Source organism: Oenanthe melanoleuca, chromosome 12, assembly GCF_029582105.1.
Source record: "Oenanthe melanoleuca isolate GR-GAL-2019-014 chromosome 12, OMel1.0, whole genome shotgun sequence".
In the NCBI taxonomy this organism is placed as follows: Eukaryota; Metazoa; Chordata; class Aves; order Passeriformes; family Muscicapidae; genus Oenanthe; species Oenanthe melanoleuca.
Window position 1 is genome coordinate 2,081,842 of NC_079346.1, and position 21,383 is coordinate 2,103,224.

Here is a 21,383-nt window from a genome sequence, read left to right on the forward strand (position 1 = left end):
CCCATCACAGTGTGTTTCTGTTTCCTATTCTGGCATTTGTACATTTGTAACTGCAAGTGGAACATGCATCAGACCCTGTCCTGCTCCTGTCACACCCTCCCAGCATCTCAGCTGGGAAGGAGAGGCACTGAACTTGGATTTCTGTGATCTCCTCTCTCATACCCCCTGATTCCATCTGTCCCACTCTCATCTGACCTTCCCCTGCTCCTGAGCAGGGTGAGGTGGATTTAGGACAGGGATGGGCAGAGATGTCCCCGTGGTGCTGGCACACCTCACTGGGAGTGCAGCAGACAGGGGAAGGGATTCAGGCCTGAATGAAAAATCTTTGTTTCCTTGGCAATAATCACCAGCTGCTGCAGCAGCTCTGGGTTTGCCACTCGTGGTACAGTGAGGAAATAAGTCCAGGTTTAATAATCCCTTGTTTTGAATTGGAACCCAGCAAAATAGGAAGAAGCAAAGTCCCCTCCTCAATACAGTGATGTACCTGCTGAATGATAATTTTTGGATAAGGAAGGATGAGTGAGGTTGTGTCAGAAATGTTTGGGGTGGATTTTTGGGAAAGGTTCTTCCCCCAGAGGGTGCTGGGCACTGGAATGGGAACATTCCCAAGGCTGCCAGAGCTTTTGGAAAACCCTCCCAGGGATGCCCAGGGTGGGATTTGGGGTGTTTATGCAGTGACAGGGGCTGGGGCAGCATTTCTGACCCTTGTGGGTCCCTTCCAGCTCAGGATATTCCATGATTATCCCAGGAGCTGAGCTGGTGCCACCCCTGTGCAGGAGCCCTGGGTCCCCTCCCTCTGTGTGGGGACACACCTGTGACTGTCCCAAAGGCAGCTTTGAACATGAGGAAACATTTCCAAGTATCCCCCTTCTGCCTCTGCAATATTTTTGGCATTAATGATGCGTTTTTTCCCATCAGCTTGCACCAACCACCAGAAAAACTGCTGGTGATAAAACAGGGGATGCAACCGAGTGCCTGGGTAACATATGGTGTTCATCAAACAGCATCCAAAGAGATTCCAGTGTGAACCAGCAAACATTCATAAATTTGGTGCCTGAATTCATAACAAGCCACCTCAGTGTCTCTCTCCATCAAATATTGATGACCTGTTACTTTTACTGCAGTTGCACCTAAAAGCTCTTAGGTGCAAATTAAAATCCAGAAGTGGCATAAAGCAAAAAAAAAAAAAAAAAAAAAAAAAAAAAAAAAAAAAAACTCCATCTCCAAACGCTTCAATGTAGGTAAATACACAAGGAAAAACAGTCTGTAAAATACAGAATAGCAAAGGGGAGAAGCTTTGAAAGCTCAATCTTAGCCTCTGTGGATTCTGGTTACAGCTTTTTCACTGAAGTTTGGTCGTGCCTCAGATTTTCCATCCCTGTATTCTTCATGATGAATTGAGACCTTGATAATTCCCATCTCTCTCATTTAGCAACTAAGAGGGGTTTGTACCCACTCAGGAGCTGACAGTGTCACGTTTGATCTGAGGAAATGCTGTTCTGAAACAATATTTCAATGGCTGGGCAGGCTGAGGATGGAATGGCTCTTTCAATGGATCAAAACAGAGCTTAGCAGAGAGAAAATCTGCTAAATAAAAGAGAGAAAATCTGCTAAAGAAAAGCTCCTGAGTTGTTTGGAACAGGTCACGCTACCTAACAACAATTAGAGCGAGTGGTAAATAAGACACTCGGGCAGAATTTGTGTGAGAGAACAAAGCACTCCAGAGTAGTTTAGTGGGGAAGGGAATTGAAAAAAAAAAAATATCAAAAAAATGAAGAATTTCCAGCTATCCTGAGGTCATTGTCAGGATCACAGCAGAAAATCAAGATGATGAGTTTCAAATGCAAGGAGAAAAACAACAACACCCTGTGAAACTCTGCCCCAGGTGCCAAAAACAGCAAAGGTGCCCTGAACTCCCTCAGAGGCTGAACTTTGTGCCCTGGGTGGGTCCAGAGGGGCTGCACTTTGTCCTCTTCCAATTCTCTCTCAAATCAGGGAGCTGTGATGCAGGAGATGGGAATTTTGGCTTTAATGGGCTTTGGATCAAGCTCTGACAAATGGTTTAAAGAGAAGCTGTGAAAGACACGTCTCACCTGCTGAAAGGCTTGCTGGAAACCATTCCTTTTCACAACATTTGAGGCTGTGTGAAGGCTATAGATAATAATTCTTAGCAGCTGCATCACAAGACAAGGTAATTCCAAGTGCTGTGACGAGACAGAAAAGTTTAACTTGTCCAACACAATGCAAGGAGAATATTTTGTCTGCCAGGAGAGCTGGACTTCTCTCAATAAGTAAATAAGTGCCTGTCAAAGGACCAAAAGCACAAGACCTGAAGCAGATCTGATAAATGCAGGGCTGTGAAAGAAGGAGGAGAAGGCAGAACTCGGGACCCAGGTGTTCACACAGCCTGAAGCAGCAAGGGATTGCTTAAGCACAGGCCTAACTTTAGGCTGGCATCTCCAACTTCCAAAATGCTCAAATCCTGATCAGAGTCCTGCTGCCTCCTGTGCTCCTGCCTGGTGCTGCCTCTGGGGGAACAGCTCAATTAAACCAAGAAGAGATGAAAATCTCCTTCCTGTTCAGGCAAAGTTCCTGCACACCAGGGCAAATTACACAAAAAAATGGAATACACAGAAATATTATTGCATATAGAATTATGGAATGGGTTAGGTTTAAAAGGGTTTTAAACATCCAGTTCCATGGCAGGGACACCTTCCACCATCCCAGGCTGCTCCAAGCCCCATCCAGCCTGGCCTTGGGCACTGCCAGGGATCCAGGGGCAGCCACAGCTGTGCCACTGTATTTCTCCCTCATTCCTAATCTAACCTGATCCTCTTTAACTTCAAAGCCATCAGATATAAATATTGAAGCTCCCCTGTGAGTGGCTCCATCAGGAGATGAGATGAGCACCATGTGCAGGAAGGGAAAACAAACACCTTCCCTGGGTCTGCTGGAGCCAGAGCTCCGTGTGATGCTCAAAAAGAAGAGTTTGCAAAGTTTGTGCAGAGGCTGTGGGGAAGAGGTGAGAGCTCATTAAAATTGTCACACATACTTTTTAAGTAAAGAACTTGAGAAATCAAGCAGGGATGATAGGTACAGCTTTTAATTAACCAGGCCAAACAAACCTTCTCCGAACGTGTTGTCTCATGTGAACAAAAGATTGTTGATGGTTATTTGCTTTCATCTTAAGAGCATGAAAGAATAATATGTATTTAACAAGGCTGATAGAAGAAGTGAAACCTGAGAAAAGAAAGAGGTGTCAAGTCATTAGATTTAAAAGTGCAGCAGGGGTAGCTTTGTGCTCTGCTGCATTGTTCAGGCAGTCTGTTTTTGGGAGAGGGGGGATGTTAACTCTTGGATATGAAATGCACAGATTCAAACAGCAAAGGGCTTTGAAATCCCCAGCAAAATCTTGAGCTGTACTGGTGTAAAATGGGTGAATTCTGCAGGTTCCAGCACTGCCAGAAGGGCAGCTCTCCCTTCGAGGGTGTAATTCTTTCCCAAATAAAGTAACCCTGATGCTCTGTAAAGATTCCCTCTCCTTTCTCCTGTCTGCCTCTAACATCTGACACCTCCCAGAGTTTCTGAAGCTCATCGTGGCACTGTGCTGATAAAAAGGGAGGAATCTGGATCTGATGAAATCAGAGGCAAAGTAATTTTTATTATCTGAGAAATCCGATTTGAAACCATGTCTGCTCAGGCTCCCTTTGCTGCTCAGGAGCAAACCCCCTCTTTATTTCCAGGCTGTGCACAGATATATTGTTTATAAATTTCTCCAGACATGCTGCCAGACACTGAGACAATACCTGACTCCACTAATTTCACCAAGATTGAGCAGCAGGAGAGGCTGCATTAAAAACTACAAAGGGAAGAGAGTGAGGGGCAGAAAGATGAGCACAACTCTCAAGTGACTGGGAATTAGCAGTGATTTATGCAGATGGAAATGTGAGTAAAGTTTGGTGAGTGAATGACTTGTCCCTGCTGCTGACAGCCCTGGTATTTTTGAAAAGGTCCCACTGAATCCCATCTGAGATCTGACTGTCTGTATCATATGTTAATGATCTTTGTACCTGTTTATTCTACTCTGAGCATAATTTGTATGCTAATGGTGTTGCCATTTAATAAACTGTGCTTAAAAGATTTTCCTTATCTGCATGCTGATATAAATGAGCTTCAGGGTTGACTGACAATTAACTGGAAATCAAATAAATGCCATTATAATATTTTAACTATTTGGATCAAAACAAAATAGCACAATCCAGCTGAATAGTCTTATTAATATATTGCAGAAAAGAATATTATTAGAAATTGTTAAACGTGACACTAGAACTCTTCCATCCTATTTCTTAAAATTCTCCCCTCTTCCTAAAAATAGAATTATTTTTGCATCAAATCCTTGCAATTTGGACCCAAATATTTATTTATGTAAATATATACAGCATCCAAACTGAGCTATACTCCATCATAGAGATTCCAGAGAAAACACAGGATTTTCAGGAGCTGCCACTGCCTTCAACACAAAATAGCAAAAATTTTTTTTGCCCTGTCTGTGAGACACTCAAGGATTAAATGTGAGGCAGATGTTCCTCTGTGATGGCCAAGGAAAAAAGTGACAAAAACACCCTGTGCCCAAATGTCTTGTAGAGACACATCCCAGAACTGGCAGCCAGGGAACACTGGGCAACAGCACCTCTGTGTGTATGGGAAAGAAAAGCAGGAAGGGAACAGAACTGCCAAATACAACAGCTGCCAATTTCTTTATCCTCCAAGTTCTGCTGGGTTTAGGAAATCTTTGTAACTCCACTACATGAGACAAAGGCTCTTCCAGCACAGGATGGGATGTCCACACTGCCACTGTTCTAATCCCACCATTAATCATCATTTTTATGATCCAGCCACTATCAGGAGCTCTGACTCAGCCCTTCACACAACTAAATTCACTCCAGATGTAAAACTAAGCCCTTAATATGGGATTTAAGTGGAATTTAAGCAGTACAGAAGGCCCTGAATTGCCCTCTGTGGGAGTTTCATTCACTTGCAGGAAGCTGCTTCCCTCTCTGCTTGTCAGAACACATTTCAGAGGCACAAGAGCAATAAAACCTGCTGGAAACCTTAAAGAATTCTGTCCAGACAACAAGCAGCTGACACCAGCATGGCCTTGGCTGGATTTCAGAAACCCTGGAGTAGAATCAGAGACCAAAAAACCCCCAAAAATAGAATCAGAGGACGCCAGGATGGTTTGGAGTGGGAGGAACCTCAAAGCTCCTCTCATTGCACCCCTGCCTTGGGCAGGGACACCTTCCACTGTCCCAGGTGCTCCAAAACCCCCCAGGCAGGTCTCACTCCTCTCACTTCTTGTGCCTCTGGTTGGGCTCTTATGTCACACCTTCCTTGAGAACTCTGCGGATCAGAATCTTTGATTTGGTGCCTGTGCAGCAAATTTGGTGCAGGTTTTCCAAATCTGAGGCAGGTTTTCCAAATTTGGGTCAAGATCTCCAAATTTGGGCCATGTTTTACAAATTTGGTGCAGGTTTTCCAAATTTGGGCCAAGATTTCCAAATCTGGGCCATGTTTTCCAAATCTGGTGAATGCTTTCCAAATTTTGGGCATACTTTCCGAATTTGGTTCACATTTTCCAAATTTGGAGCACATTTTCCAAATCTGGTGCAGGGTTTCCAAATTTAGATCATGTTTTATAAATCTGGTGCAGGTTTTCCAAATTTGGGGCAGGTTTTCCAAATCTGATGCATGCTTTTCAAATATGGGGCACATTTTCCAAATTTGGTGCACGTTTTCCAAATTTGGACCACGTTGTCCTAATCTGGTGCAGGTTTTCCAAATTTATGGCTTGTTTTACACATTTGGTACAGGTTTTCCAAATCTGGGACATGTTTTTCCAAATCTGGTGCAGGTTTTCCACCCCACACTGGCATTTCAGATGCTGCAGCAACGATGTGCATGGCAGCACCACTTGGACTGGAAGAGAAGCACAGAATGTTGCATCTTCTCTTTATTGTTTTTTCCCCTGCAAACTCCTGATTAGGAACCTTGATTCCCAGCCTGCTCAGTGGAAAAATTCCAATGAGATGATCTGGTTTTGGATGGAGCCCTGAACATCCACCAGGAGATGTGCTTGGAGCAGGGACAGGACAGGAGCTGGAAGGGGGAGAGGGCACAGGTTTGGATTATTGCAGTTCCTGCCAGGGAGGAGTGACAGATTTCCTAGGACATCTCAGCATGCAGGACAGCCCCTTGGAAAGGTTCCCCTTAACAAGGAACAATTTTGAGTGGGAACAATTTCAAATTGGTGTCCTGGAGAGGGGAGTTGTAATAAATCCTTCTTTTTTTCCACGTGAGAACATCTGCTTCATTTCCTTCCTCCATGTTCAAATGATCTGGTGTGCTAAACCCTGGCACTGAGCACTCAGCAGCACAGGGTGAAATTAGGTTTATTGGCTTGTGAAACTCTCCAAGAAGAGAGAAAATAAAGGAAAAGCCCTTTTTTTCCTGTCTTCCCCTGCACCAACATCCTGTGGCTGCTGCCTGGGTCAGTAGCAATGGGGGTCCCCTCCTGCCTCCTCCTTACTCTGCAGTGCCTTGACTTCAAATGGAAACAAAACACAGAGACAAGAAAGGGGAAAAACAAAGGAAAATAAGATAAAGAAGGAAAAATAAGGGATTTCTTTTTTCTCCCCATCGTCTGTGCTGTTTTTTCCTTCCCCATATCTCCCTCCTCATCTTTCAGTCAAGTTTTCAATTCCCCTGATTCACCCTCAGAGTGGGGAACAAGAACAAATTAACCAGAAAAAATGGAGAAGAAGGAAAGAGTGAAGGTACTTCAGGGGAGTTTGGGGTGTTTTTTGAAGCCCTTTGGTTGTAAAACTTCTCTAAAGCCAATGTCACATTTTGGTGATTCCTGTGGGTGCTGCTGTGATTTTCCTCCCAGATCCTGTGGCATTGTTCAGGGACAGCACTGGAAAATGGCAACAACCAACACCAAAACCAGACAAACCCCAAAACCAGGCAAACTTCCCTGCTGAGAGCAAATAAATCCTCAGTAAATACACCCCCAGTTCTCTGCAATTCCCTTCTCTTTTCTCTCTGAAACCAGGACCACTGTGGTGCCAGCACTGGATATTTTTAGCTAGGAAATGCTTCCTGCAGCTCTCAGCATTCCCTGGGGAAGGGTGTGATGTGGGGTTTGTCTGGTTAGCACCAAATGTGCTGTGCCACTGGGGCTCCAGAAATGAAAACCCTTCTAGACAGCAGCCCCAGGTCTTGTAGGAGTTTGCATGTCTTAAAGAGTAACTTCAGCCCAAACACTGAAAGCAGGAGGTAAATCTGTGCTTTTGATTCCTGTCAATCTGTTTGCAAGCAAGGGATGGAGCTGAAGTGATTAATCAAATTTAGCAGAGGTGGGATCAATCCCATTGGTTCTCCAGGCAAAAGTGGGATTTCATCAGCAGATAAGCTTAATTTGTATTCGTGTTGACTTTCAGCAGTGGTGTCTGAGATAGCTGGAATTGCTCTGATTGCTGATGCCCACACTTCAAGTGCTCTATTTAAATACTAAAATAGGAAATGAACTTCTTTACAAGCACACAGACACTGATAAGATTGAAGGGTTAAGGCATCTCATCAAAGTTATGCAAAGCTCCTCGTGCTAGAGAAGCAAGGAGGATAAAAACAGACACACACTTAATCCAGGCTTCAAAAACCAGCCTTAAAAAATAAAATAATAGCAAAATTAATACCTCAGTGCTGTTCACCCAGCTGCATTGCTGTGGAAAGCTGGGGATAGAATAGTAAGTTCTGGAATATCATAAGAAAAATAGATTTTATGTGGAACTTGGTATCTGCATGCAAATATCTGGGGGGTTTTATGTGCCAGCAGTGGGTGAGGAAAGCAGGGTGGTTTGTGGCACTAAGCAGCCTGACAAGCAAAACTCCTCTTTGCCTGTGCTACTCATCTGCTTTGACTTCAAGGCAGCTGAGGGTTTTTTTCAGACACTTTGGATGGTTTCATTCCCTCAGCTTTACTCATCTAAGTTTGGTGTCTCATTTGAGAGGGAGGCACCTGCCAAGAACAAGTAAATAACTCCCCTAGGCTGCATATTGACTTCAGCTAAAGAATAGTCAAGTGCCATCAATCTCCTCCTTTGTTAGCAGCCGAGTGCAAATTTTGGAATTTTCTATCCATTTGGTCTTGATTCCTCCCCAAGCAGATTTTTTATTTATTTTTACAGATAATGGATATTGTGAAGCTAAACCAACAGTGCTGACATTCTGGTAATTGAAATGTTTCCCTGAAGTTTGCTGAACTGTCCTGACACATTTCTGCTCAAATTGCTTGGAGCTGAAACACATTGTTTCACAGACAATGCATTTTGTGTGCTGTATTTGATCAGGGGATTGAGGGAGGACTTCTCCTGTTTGCCAAATAATCACAGGAGGAGCTGAGCTGGGAGGGATCAAGAGAATCAGAGTCCAGCCCAAACAATCCCACCCTGAGCATCCCTGGGAGGATTTTCCAAACTCTCCTGGAGCTCTGGCAGCCTTGGGAATGTTCTCATTCCCTGGGGAGCCTGGGCAGTGCCCAGAACCCTCTGGGGGAAGAACCTTTCCCAAAAATCCACCCCAAACCTCCCCTGGAACAGCTCCAGCTGGGAGCAGAGATTGGAGCTGCTGACTTCTGAACTCCCTGTTTGTCTAATTCCATCCACAGGCACAAAACAATCCTTTACCAAATAACAAAAAAAAAAAAAAAAAAAAAAAAAAAACCAAACGTTGAAATGTGCTACAATGCCCATGGTTTGGAACCTGGCTGTGAGCAGTGCAGGAGCAGAAGGAAAGCACAGGCAGGGGTGGCTCAGAGTGCTCAGAGGGTGGTAGAACAGATCCTGGGGAAACCTGCTGGGTCCTGGCAGCAGCAGAACCCCTGGGCTCCAAGAACTCAGCACTTCCCAGATGATTCCCCCACCCAGCCACAACATCTGCTCCATTCTCTCTCCCCACTGTTGATGCAGTGCAGCTTCCCACCTCACTGTTTTCCCATATTTCCTCTGAGCAGTGGCAACAAGCTGAGTGTGAGCCACCAAAGCCAGGTGTGCCACAGGACACACACTCACCAGCTTTATTTATGGCAGAGGATCCACTCCCCTCCTTCACACATCTGGGACTGAGCTGTTTCCTACAAGCAACACTTGGAGCCAACAAGTCTTGAGCATATTTTATCATCTCTAAACGTACTTCTTGCCCAGGCCCCCAAAAACAATCTAAATTATGAATATTTGCTTATTACTGATTATTAATGCATGGAAAGTGCTGTATATGACTAATGCATTCTTCCAGCCTACCTCATTTCTCAGTTTTCCCTCAGCTCTGCTCATTGAAATTCCAAGTGAAGTGAATCCCAAATGTTTCCATGCAGTGCTTGGGGATCCTCAGCCAGGCTGGGGGAATAGCACCTCTCCCTGGCAAAGCCAAACCAGGCCCAATTCCCTCTCATTAAAAGGCTGCCATCAAAAGGAATTTTTGCAAAATAAGTTCTTAACCAGGGTCCTGAATTCACCAAAGGCACGGAGACAGGCGTTTGTGATGAGATCGGTGTCTAGACTTGAAAATTTGTTTTATTTAATGTATGAATTGCTCCTTTCTTCCCTTTTGTTCCCTCAGTTGGAAGTGAGATGAAGAAAACTCCTGTTGCATGCACTGAGGATGTGACACACATGAAAATTGCTGAAATCTGTGTCAGACTCCACGGGGAGGGAGTTTGGAGAGTAGAGCTTGGGGTTTGTTGTGTTTCTCTGCTACACTGAGCTCAAACCCACAGCACACGCCCAGAAAAGTTCTTTATTCCACAAAGGACAAACAGCTGCTCCCCAAACCCCACTGCTCCAGATTCTGGCCATGAGAAGAAGGAAAATTTCCCAGGAGAGCACCTGAAGCTGCACTGGTGGGTTCCACACGAGGAGGGAGCAGGGAAAACCAGCCAGGATGAGCCAGCTGTGGGGTTTCCTCTGGATTCCTGCAGCTGAGAACCTGGAATTCCCTCCCTCAGGTGTGGTGCCAGCAGCAGGGACCAGGGATAAATCCCATTACTCAGGGCCTGAGCCCTGCCAGTATGGGTGGAATGGAGTGATTTCTGAAAATCTGCAAGGGAAACACTCAGTGGAGAGGGCTGGGAACAATAAACAGCTCCTGTACTGGTAAGTTCAGGCTTTATTTCACCATCTAATGTAAAAAAAAAATAAATAAATTATTTTGCCATTTTCTGCAGGATTTGCATGTGTGCTACAAGTGCAATAAAGTATTTTACAGAAATGAGAGCAGACAAGAGCTGAGCAATGGGGGTTTGAGCCACAGAAAGGATGGGAAAGAGAATTGGGATTGAGAAAAACTGCCCTGAAAAGGGACTGAGAGCTGAGGACCCTCCTTGCTGAACCCTGGCAAGAGATGCAGAAAACTACTCTTCAAAAATTCCAAGATATTTTTCAGATAGCAGAGGCCCAAATACTACAGCTTTGTAAACTTTAAAATAACCCCAGGAACTCAGAGGAAGTCTAATTATTTAATTGTGCATCTATTAATATGGAGAAATCTAATAATTAGTGTTCCTATTTAGCACACTTCTCTTTGCACACCTACAAACTGAATTTAATATAAAGGAAAATTCTCTTGTGATATCAAAAGTTCAACTGATCAGGAAGAGTGGTTACCACATATTCAGGAATAAACTGTTATCAGGAGTGAAAGGAAAAAGGTGAAAAAGAAGGAATATTCTTCCCCCTTTGAGCAGAATAGGTCTGGCTTCACTATTTCTTTAGCAAAAGATTAAATTTATCTAAATAATTTAAAAGCAGCTGTGTGATCTGACTTATTTAGGAATGAGCCCATCACAGTTTGGCTGCCAGAACTGGACAGGATTGGTATTTCCTTTTTTAAGCAACTATAATCCTACCAAATATTTTAAAAAAGGCCAATAAAAGAGCCCATAAAGGTTATAATTGCAGCACACTAAAATGGGAGCAGAAATAAGGCTCTGTCAGGGTTTAATCATATCTGTGGAGAAAGGCAGACCATGTTCCCTCTCTTTTTATGTGTAATTCCAGCACTTTAATTAGCCATGTACTTTACAGCCACACAAACCCTTATTTCATTTTGTTTTCTGTCATGGAGATCTCTGGGCTAACACTGGACTGATGATTTATTTCCCATCCTTTTAAACCACAGCATTAGCCAGTTTGTCATTTAACAATCAAACAGCCTCATAAATTCCACTTTGCACCAGTGGCCACACTGGCAATGATGTGCATGCAGAGTTTAAACTGTCTCCTTTGTAAATCCTGCTCCTGTTGTTTGCTCCTGCCCAGCAGCAGGAGCCTTCTGGGACACTCAGAAATTACAGTGTGCTCAGAATTACTGTTAGTAAATTCATACAGAAGCACAAGTAAATACTGTACAGAGTGTGTAAATATTTCTTTGATCAGTAAATCAGGTGGGGAGTATCAGAGTAGTGCAAGCTCAAGATGCAGGCTTAGTTCAGCCTCTGGAATAGGCAATACAAAATACAATCAGAAGATAAAGAAATGTTTGATTAAACACTGGTTAGAAATGTGTTTTTCATTGTGAGAAGTTAAAATGAAAATAAAGTTGCCATTTCTAAAAGGGGGAAAATTCATTGGGAAGTTCTCTATGGCCATGGGAGGGATCACTCACCCAAATTTCTCTGTTCCATTGCCAGCACCTGTGTAAAATTCTCAGATTTGCACCTTCTTTCAGAAATCCTCCAGAGATTTATCTCTATTGTGCATCCCTGCAGTGTGGCATAGGGAAACAGCTCTGTGTGCCACAGTTTGGGATAATGCTCTGGAGAATTATCATCATCTTAAGTCTGATGTGACCCAGAGTAACTTCCTTGAGCAAGTGGTCTTGTGTGAAAATCTGGTGTTCAGCTGCCAGAGCTTTATGAATTACTGATTATAGATTTCAAAGGCTGACAACAGAATGTGACAAAAGAGGGTTGCTGTTATATTTGTGAACTGAAAGATGCTGAGAAAGACTCTCAGACATTCTCAGCACTTCTGAAGACACTGCTGCCCATTTCATCCATCCGTCTCCATTTCTGTATGGAAATATCCTCAGGGCTGTTTGTTGCATGCAATATCCCTCATTTGTCTCAATCAGACTTTAATATTCCACCACTGAATTGCCATTAGTGTGGGATTTTGGAGTGATGGAAAAGCCTGAGCTGGAAGGACCCAGAAGGATCAGGGAGTCCAACTCCAAGGGGATTGTCCACCCCAACAATCCCACCTGGATACTGGTGGAAACAAGCAGCTTGGGTTTTCTCAGGCTGCTCAAAGGAAAAGAGGAGAGAAAGAATTAATAACAAAAGATTAGCACCTGCAGGGTGCATGAGAGATGTGACAAAGGGTGTTACCTTCCTTGCACCAACAAAATCAAGTTTATCCTCAGTCCCACTATCTAGTGCATAAAAATGTAGTTGCTCTTTAATAAAGGCTTTTGCTTCTTGTCTGTCTCTGAAGAAGCCATGTTGCTGTATTTTCACTGCATCATGGCTCAATAGCCACATTTGGATTTTCCACCAAGATTTGCACTTTAGCCAAATCAGACTCCACCGAGACCTGCTGCTTGAATCGCCTTTGGGCAGCCTGAGAAAATCCAAGCTGCTTCTTTCCCTGGTTTCACCAGTACCCACACCACTACAGTAATGGAGATGGCTCCTGGCACTCAGAAATGAGGAACTCATCCTCAGCAGACCCCACCTGAGCTGGTGTCACTGCTGGGCCAGGCAGGCTGGCGGTGCTGGGGGTTACTGTACAGCCTGTACAGCAGTTTTGCCTCAGCCTGGGGCACATCCTGCCTCCCTGGGCCTCCAGGGCTGTCTCCTCGTGGAGCTGGTTCCCCCAGCTCAGTGAATTAAGTGATGATGGATGTAGGGATCCCACGCTCACCCTGCTCTGCACCCACCCTGCTCCACAGCCACCCTAAACACACACAGCCCCCTGGCATCTCCATCAGTGAGCTGCCAGGAGCAGTCCTGAGCCAGCTGTGCTTCAGTGAGCTCTAAATGATGTTAAAACAGAGGAAATTCAGCTGCCCCAGTGCTGGTTGCTGCCCGTACCTTTTGTTCTGGTGCAAAACCTCCGAGCCCTTTCTCCAGGAAACAGCAGCTCTGGGAGAAGCACTGGGTTTGCAAGCAATTGTGACTTCCCCTCCAGCTTGAACAACAGACAGCTTCTTCACAGGATTCCTGGAAAAATCAGGGGCTGCAGCTGGAAAGAGAGAAGGAAGAAGAGATGTTACTAAATGAACTTGCCAAATTCTTCTCTTTGAGTTCAGACTCCAATAATTGTTTTGCTTTTTAGATTTCTGCAAAAGTAAATCCAAATCTAATATTAAAACTGTTTCTAAGCACCTAAGAATTCTAATTCTGTTTCTGAAGCTAGAACTCTCTATGTTCTGTTTCTCTCTGCCTAGAACTGTGTGCTCTGACAAATTTTCCTGAGGAAATCTGGAGACTGGGAGAACTGGTCTATCCCTGCTGGAAGACAAAATTCCTGAGCAGAATAAACTTCACACTCCTGATCCAGCCACATATATTCACCTGCAGGGAGTATTCTGTAACAAGCACAGTTCTACTCTGGCTCTCTTTCATAGACCTACCCTGTTTTCTGTAAATATTTTTATTTTCCAGCAGTTTATGTGAAAATTTACTCTTAGAGAAGGAGAAAATACAAGACATTGGGTGCTCCTGAAGTCTGTGTTTTACTGGTTTCACTAATATTTGTAAAGCAGACTTTACATTTTGAAGTCTAGAACAGAATACTTTTATAATATAGGAGCAAATTCCATTCATGTTCATCTCTGGTTATCATTAATGAGATTCCTATTCCATGTTATTTTTTTATGTCCATATTTGCCATATGCTCTTTGTTTATAGCTCAAACTCTTTCCTCTGCCTTCTGAAATAACTTTAAAAACCTACAGAATAACTATTAATAACTCAAACTGAGCCAGAAACAGCATTCATTAAACAGGTGTATATGTGATAATAAAAAAAGACCACACATGGATTAGATTCTTTCCCCAAACAAGCCATGAAATTAAACTAAAAAACCACATTTCCATGTGGATGAAAAACAAAGAAATATCAGGATTGAACTGCCAGGTTTCATCTTCTCTTTTCTTAAATTCAATGTTTTTTTCCATGAGTGTCCTTTTTACTGGTACCTGCACATTTTAGTGACATTTACTCACCGATCACCCTCAGCTCAGCATTGGCATAAATGGTGTCATATTTATTTTCTGCCACGCACTGATAGAGGCCTGAGTCTGACAGATTCAGCATGGGGATGAGGAGAGTCCCATTTTCTATTTGAATTCTTTCCTGATAAGAGAAAAACAAGGAAGAAACAGTGTCAGAGACGATGAGTGAACAAAAAAAAAAAAGGTTTTTTAGTATTGCACTGATGCTGATCAGGATTCAGAAGCAGAAATGTTTTCTTGGGAGCAATGGGGATGGACACATCAGAAATGGGATGTGCATCTCACTGTGTGGTGGTGATGTTATTTCTGCTCTCTGAGCCCTTCCAGCTTTTCAGGAAATCCAGACATGTTGCAGTCGTGGCTTTGGGTAGTTTTTCCAGGTTTTCCATGTGTTTCCCTGCACTGCTGGGCTGGGAATGTGTGGTTATCCTTCTCCACAAAGGTGGCACAGAAGGAGCCACCTGTAGGGATGCTCCACACTGGGAGCCTGGAGCATCTTCCAGCTGGATCCTGACAGGCAGCCCCTCATCCCTGGCTGCTGCAGCATCACTCCATCATCCCATCAGGTAAATCCAGTGGTGATAACCCCAGCTGATCAGAAAAGCTCCACAGGAGACAAAGGTGCTCCAATAACAGGAACATTTCAAACATCATCACACCCTGAGTCCCAGAAAAATAAGGAAAAGCTCCACTGAAAGCCAGCACTTAAATTCCATTTGGAAAACCCCAGGCAGCTGCTCAGAGCTCAGGCAGAGAGTTCTCCCCCAAGCCTGGATTTCTAAACACACCAACTTTCTTCAGCAATTCTGCTGAAATAGAGGAAGCTGCACAGTGGGTGTGTTTGGACCAGGCTTGGAATTTGGTGTATTGAAAGAAGTTTTACTTGCTCTGCTTTAGAAAGCAGAAAAAAGCCTGTTTCATGCTGCAATCATAACTTAAAGCTAAATATCTTGTGATTTTACAATTACTACCCTCTGGAGACAATAATAGCTGCACTGCAAAGTGGAGCACTGAGGAGGAGAAAAAAAACATTCCCCCAAACAGATGAGTTTGGAAGATACCCACAGGGAATATAAATCCCACCACCAAGTGCAAGCTTGAACTACAGATATCACTGGGAGGATGCTGCTGCTCATTCAGCCTGGCTCTGCTGGCCCTGGAGCAGGAGAGGAAGAGTTTGGAGTGCACAGTCAGGGGATGCACTCCAGTGTTTGATGAACAGCCACAAGCATCTCAAATGTGTTTGTGGAGTGCTAAACATCTGTCAGAGAGTCCTAGAATGGGATGGGTTGGAGGGATTTTCTCCTTCCACTCCCTGCCAGGGCAGGGACACCTCCCACTGTCCCTGGGTGTCCAGCCTGGCCTTGGACATTCCAGGGATCCAGGGGCAGCCACAGCAAATCTGGGCACCTGTGCCAGGGCTGCCCACCCTCCCAGGGAAGGATTTATTCCAAATATCTCACCTAAACCCACTCTCTGTCAGTTTGAAGCCATTCCCTGTGTCCTGTCCCTCCATCCCTTGTCAATTCTCTCTCTCCATCTTTCCTGTGTCCCTTCCAAGGTCACCCTGAGCTCACCCCAAAGCTTCTCCTGTGCAGTGAACAATCCCAGCTGTGCCAGCCTTTCCTCCCAGCAGAGCTGCTCCATTCTCTGCCCATCCTGGAGCCTCCTCTGGGCTCTGCAGCAGCTCCAGGTCCCTCCTGTGCTGGGGCAGCTCTGCAGGTGGGTCTCACCTGAGAGGGGACAATGCCCCCTTTCCTGCTGGGGTTCTGGGGTCAGCACACACATCCTGGCTGTGTTTTCCAACGCCCCAGCTTTTCCTTGGAGGTCTCCCAACCACGAATTGACCCAGCCCAAGCTTGTTTAGCTTGGAAATGTGATGAGAGCACAGCCTGGGGCTGCAAGGCTGCTGTGTGGCAAACTAATTAACAACATTACATTACTTAGCCACTGATAATTTTTTTTTCAAGGCTCTCACTACGGATATCTTTTGCATACTTAGTTTTACCTCCAGGCTGTTTGCTATCCTCCCAGTGCATTCTATTTTTACAAACATCCTTTGAATACAAAAGCCCTCTCTGAAGCAAGGCTCGTGTTCCATCCTTATCCCAAATCCCCCACTGTTCTCTGCCGGCCCTTTTGAGCTGTGCAGACAAAGGGAAGAATAAAGCACACGGTGTACAGGAGCAGGCAGACGCTGGCATGGCCAGCCAGGTGGGCAGGCAGAGAGGTTTGACAAAGAGGAGACAATCAGAATCAGCCCCAGGGTGAAAAGCATCTGGATGTTTTTCTTCCTGGGAGAACTCCAACATGCAGGGCGCTGCGACAAACTGAATATTTTATTACATCTCCCTTGTACTTTCCCCTCCAAAGTGTCCATTCTGTCCATTGAGCAATAACATCCAGCACTTTGTTGCCTGAAGAATTGCATTTACAGCACACTGTAAGTACTGTGAAAATGCTGGTTGAAGATGTGTCTGTCAAGTGTTTCATTCCTCTTTATTGAAACAGTGCAATCCAAGAGTGACAGACTCTAAATATTGCTGCCTTCCAAGAGAGAGAAACAAGATAATCTCGCTCAGAAAAAGGTGACAATGACTACAATGAGCAGGTTCAGAAAAATTGCAGTCCAGGTAAATTCTGGCTATTTTCCCCAGATGGAGGTTGGGTCTGTTTAGGACTGATCCAGCAGAAAATTATATGGAAGATTGGAGCCCACTCCAACTACTTTAAATAAGTACAACTAAATCAAATAAATGCTGGTTCTGCAGCCCAGCAGGTGCCAATTTAGCCCATATGTTTTGGAAATTCTCCTGTATCTGCTCTTGCTAGGCAGGAATTAATCACAGTATTATTTTTATTTTTTTTCCATCACAGATGAGCTTCTGTGTGTCCCAGAGATGCTGGAGGGATGCTCCATTAAAAAAAAAAAAAAACAAAAAAAAAAAAACAAAAAAAAAGGAAAACATAGTTTTAGCAGAAAAAGAAGAAAAATGCAATTCAGTGCTGAGCATTTTCCAAATCCAGTCCTATGGCATCCTACCAGTCCCCCAAACTGCAGATTATATCTACAAATGTATTTAGAGTTTCTTTCACCAATTATAATTCATATTTTAAGCCCTGCTATACCTACAGCCATATCTTGTAACAATTAGATAATCCACATGAAGAAATTGGTGTTTTTCTCTCTCTCTAAACTCCAATTTCATACATTTCCAATAAAGATGAAGTCCAAGAATTGAGGCTCTGTGTTGCAGAGCTCATGCTATTATACTTATTTTTATATATTAATCTTTACCTATTTTTTTGAAACTTAATTAATATATTATGAAGTTAATATAAAGAATAAATAATTAAAAAAAACTCAACAGCAACAAAAAGATGAGGAAGGAATCAAAGGAGACAGGAATCTTACCTCTGACATGAGGGGCTGGCCATTTTTTAACCAGCTGTAAGAAGGACTTGGTTTTCCTCTTGCCTTGCATTCCCAAAATAAACTGTCATAGAGAGACAGAAAGGCATTTTGGATTTTTTTATCCCATTCAGGGGGTGCTGAAAAGAAGATGCAAAGCATTTTAAGCAGGAGAAAAGTGATTTTGCTTAAGGTATGCTGCCACTAATTAATGATCTGAGCAGGGCTAATTAATATCTGTTCAACACATTTTTATTGTATAATAAAATATTGTAAGTGAATTCTGTACAACAATTCCCTGGCATGGAACTTTGGGACAAATCAAGTGGTTTATGGGTAGGGAGTCTGGTTGAGATTTTATCCATTTTTTGGCCAAAATGTGCAGAAATGGTAATTTCAGATGCCTGAAATTCAGGAAAGCAGCAGGACACCCAGTTTTGCAAAGCTTTCCTCTAAAGAAAAAAGCAGGGTCCAGGAATGAATCCCTGATTTTTGGGGACAACCTTCCTCCAAAAGAAAATCCCCAGAGAAGAGAAAAGGAGCGAGAGGAAATCAATTACAGAGATAATTCACCAGCATGCTCCTAATATGAGAAAAAAACCTCATGCCAAGGCTTTGTGAGTGCTGTTTGTACATTGCACTGTGAACAGCTATTAATTAATGTACAAAGCACAGTTAATAAGCACATTGTTTTAGATTGAATTAACTGATCATAATTTTATAATTGCCTGTGCTGTTATCAATCACAGCCAGGTAATCTACTGAACTTAATTTTAATGGAACTGCTTGATTGACGTGGTGGGAAAAAAAAATAAAAAATAGTGAGCAATGAGAGCAAAAACTACCCCCTGAAAGCAAGGAAATAATGAAATATTTAAACCAGCAGCAGACTGTTCTATTCCTGGCATACATCTTGATATTAGCCATGGCTGCAGGAGCCTGGTAGCTTATCAGCAAAACCTGCATCTCTTCATTAGAAGAGATTTACTTAAATAAAAAGGAAAATACTTGCCAGAGTCTTCTCAACAGATGTTAACTGGAGGCTCAGTCTCACTTGCTGTGATTTTTTTTCTCCTCACTGTTATGTTTCTTTTTTTTTTTTTTTTTTTTTTTTTTTGCTTTCTCCTTTGAAAGATTTATGAGGCAAAGAAAAGATCTCTCCTCTTATTGCTGTCAAAATGTGTTGCTTTCCCTGGGTGTTAACAATTCCACTAAAGAGCCATAATTCACCCTGGCTATGGGGACCATCCTGAGCCTGGGGCTGCAGGGAAGGGACGAGCAAAGGGAGAACTTTCCCAGATTATTCCCCACTCTTAGCCAAGCTGGAAGGAGAGGCAGGAATGGGATGAGCTCCCTCTGGTTTGTGCTCATCTGTCTGTGGGACGAGAGGAAATCACCTTCACTGAATCCTTCCTGCCCTTGGTGCTTCTCACACATGTGCAGGGATTCCTCTCTGCCTTTCCTTAACATTTCCAACTTCCCACATTCCCAATCCCAGCTTTGATGTAAATATCTTTATTTTCTGAGGCTGTAACTCAGTGAAGAGCCCCAGCTGAACTTTCTACCTCCAGGAAGGGGCTGAGAGATTCCATCTTCACAATACAGCTGAACATCATCCTGCTCTCCATTAAAAATCAAAATCCAGTTAATCTGCTTACCATAGACAAACAATTGACCTCTTGCAATGTTAATTCCTCGAGTGTTCCCTGCCAGGCACTCGTAGGAACCCTCATCTGACTGCTCAACGTTGGGGATTTCAAGAACTCCTCTGGTCCTGTTCTGTTGGATTTTCTTTGCCAAGGAGGTTCCATCAGATCTCTTCCAGCTAATGCTTGGGACAGGACTGAAGAATTGTATTTATTGGAGAAAAAGAGACAGCATTGGTTACAGTGGAGGAAAAAGAATGTAAAACCTTTATTGAGAGTAGCAATATTTTTTAAAAAGAAATAATTTCTAAGCATGACATACAGAGATTTTAGATCATGTCCAATTTATTTAGGAGCAGAGGTCCAAAGTGGGATGAAATCCTCAGTCAATTCTGTGATTTTTCCCTTACACCAATTTGCCTTTTTCCCCTTAGTGACTCTTCCTTGGGGCTCAAACTTGGTTTTAAACTCTGTGACACTGAAGCAATGACTTTGCCAGTCACATAAACACCACAGAGGTGCTGAATTATTGACTGGTTCTCCCAGCAAAGAAATTCCCTGTAGCACTAAAGGTATTTTCATACCCCAAAACAGGAAATATTGGCCAAGATTTCAAAAGATCTAAAAATACCAATAAATCTAAATATAAAAAATGGGAGCCAAGGTAGAAGAGAGAAGACAGAGAATTGAGTGAGGAAAGAACAAAACATTGAGGCTGGAAGGAGATAGGGACAACAAAAGGAATATTTCTTTTTTCATGTTTTTGTAGCTTTCTATCATTTCCATTTATATTTGGATCAATGTACCCCATACAACACAAAACAGTGAAGTGTGAAGGCAGCTATAAATACATCTTGGATTTCTGGTAATATCACAAACCATAGAAGCTTCACTTTCATGATCTATTATGTCACCAAAACACTTTGAAATATTAATAGTCATAGATTTCACAGTTGTTTGTTGTTTCTGCAAACTGAAGTAAGTTGCTTTTTCTAACAAATTCAGTTTTGAGCTTTTTGCAGAGAGTTTTGCTAAGTGCTGACTTCTTTTCCACTGGAAGTAACATCCTCAGCAACTGAAAACACAACTTTCATGGAAATTACAAGTCCCTGTTTCCAGTCTCCAAGGAAGGATTTATTCCTTTTTAGCAGAGACTGTAACTTCTCACACCTTAAATTATTTAAGTTCAAGTCCTTGTTTATTGAACAAAGAAATCAAGTCACAAACACAGAATGGATTAATTTCTTAATAATTCAGGAAGCTTGGGCCTGATTTCTGCATTTTGAATCCATGTGTCTGTGATGTTCACAGCTCCCTTCTAAGTGAGAAAAATCAGGATTTGGGAGAAATGTGAGTTCTCTGAACAATTTCCTACAAATGGGAGTGACTGGGACATGTCAGATACTGTCAACCAGTGAAAGGGCTGCAAAGCAAAACTGAGATTTTATTCAATTTTTCCCCACTTTGGTTCAAGTTGTAAAATATTCCAGATTTTTCTGGACAACTGTCACCACCACCTTTATTACCTGTCCTTTCCAACAATTCCAAAAGCTGTTACAGATGTTGTTTAACCCCATTCCTTCCTGGAATTTATAAAGGTTTTTTTTGTTGTTTTTTCCAGAGTGAATTGTTAAAAGGTGCTGTCTCCTCCAGAGACCTTGGCACAGAACCACAGGATCATTCAGGCTGGAAAAGACCTCCAAGATGACCAAGCCCAACCTTGATCTTCTCACCAAACCACAGCAGGAGGTGCCACCTCCACTCGTGGCTTGAATCCTTCCAGGGTTGGTGACTCCACCACTTCCCTGGGCAGCCCTTCCCAACGTTTCTCTGCTTTTTCAATGAACCATTTTTCTCTTAAAATCCAATGCAAACCCCTCCTGGTGCAGCTTGAGGCATTTTCCTGTCAGAAGAGCCCATCCCCACCTGGCCCAAGCTCCCTTCAGGTGTTTGGAGACAGAATTCTTTCCTCCAGACTAATCCTGCATGCCAGCATTCCTGCAGGATTTCTCCCCAGCAAGTTCATTTCAGTT

The 21,383-nt window shown here is 43.2% G+C and overlaps 1 protein-coding gene across 1 annotated transcript in view; it reads right to left on the reverse strand.

Moving 5' to 3' along the window:
• The window catches only part of LOC130258232 (contactin-6-like), a 122,902-nt gene that overhangs the window by 20,166 nt on the left and 81,353 nt on the right, over positions 1-21,383 (reverse strand). Inside the window, exons 8-11 of the mRNA XM_056501415.1 lie at positions 19,363-19,547; positions 17,708-17,844; positions 14,284-14,413; positions 13,148-13,298 (exon numbers count right to left, since the gene is read on the reverse strand). Of these exons, the coding sequence (XP_056357390.1) occupies positions 13,148-13,298; positions 14,284-14,413; positions 17,708-17,844; positions 19,363-19,547 (603 nt within the window). The remainder of the gene's footprint in view (positions 1-13,147; positions 13,299-14,283; positions 14,414-17,707; positions 17,845-19,362; positions 19,548-21,383) is intronic.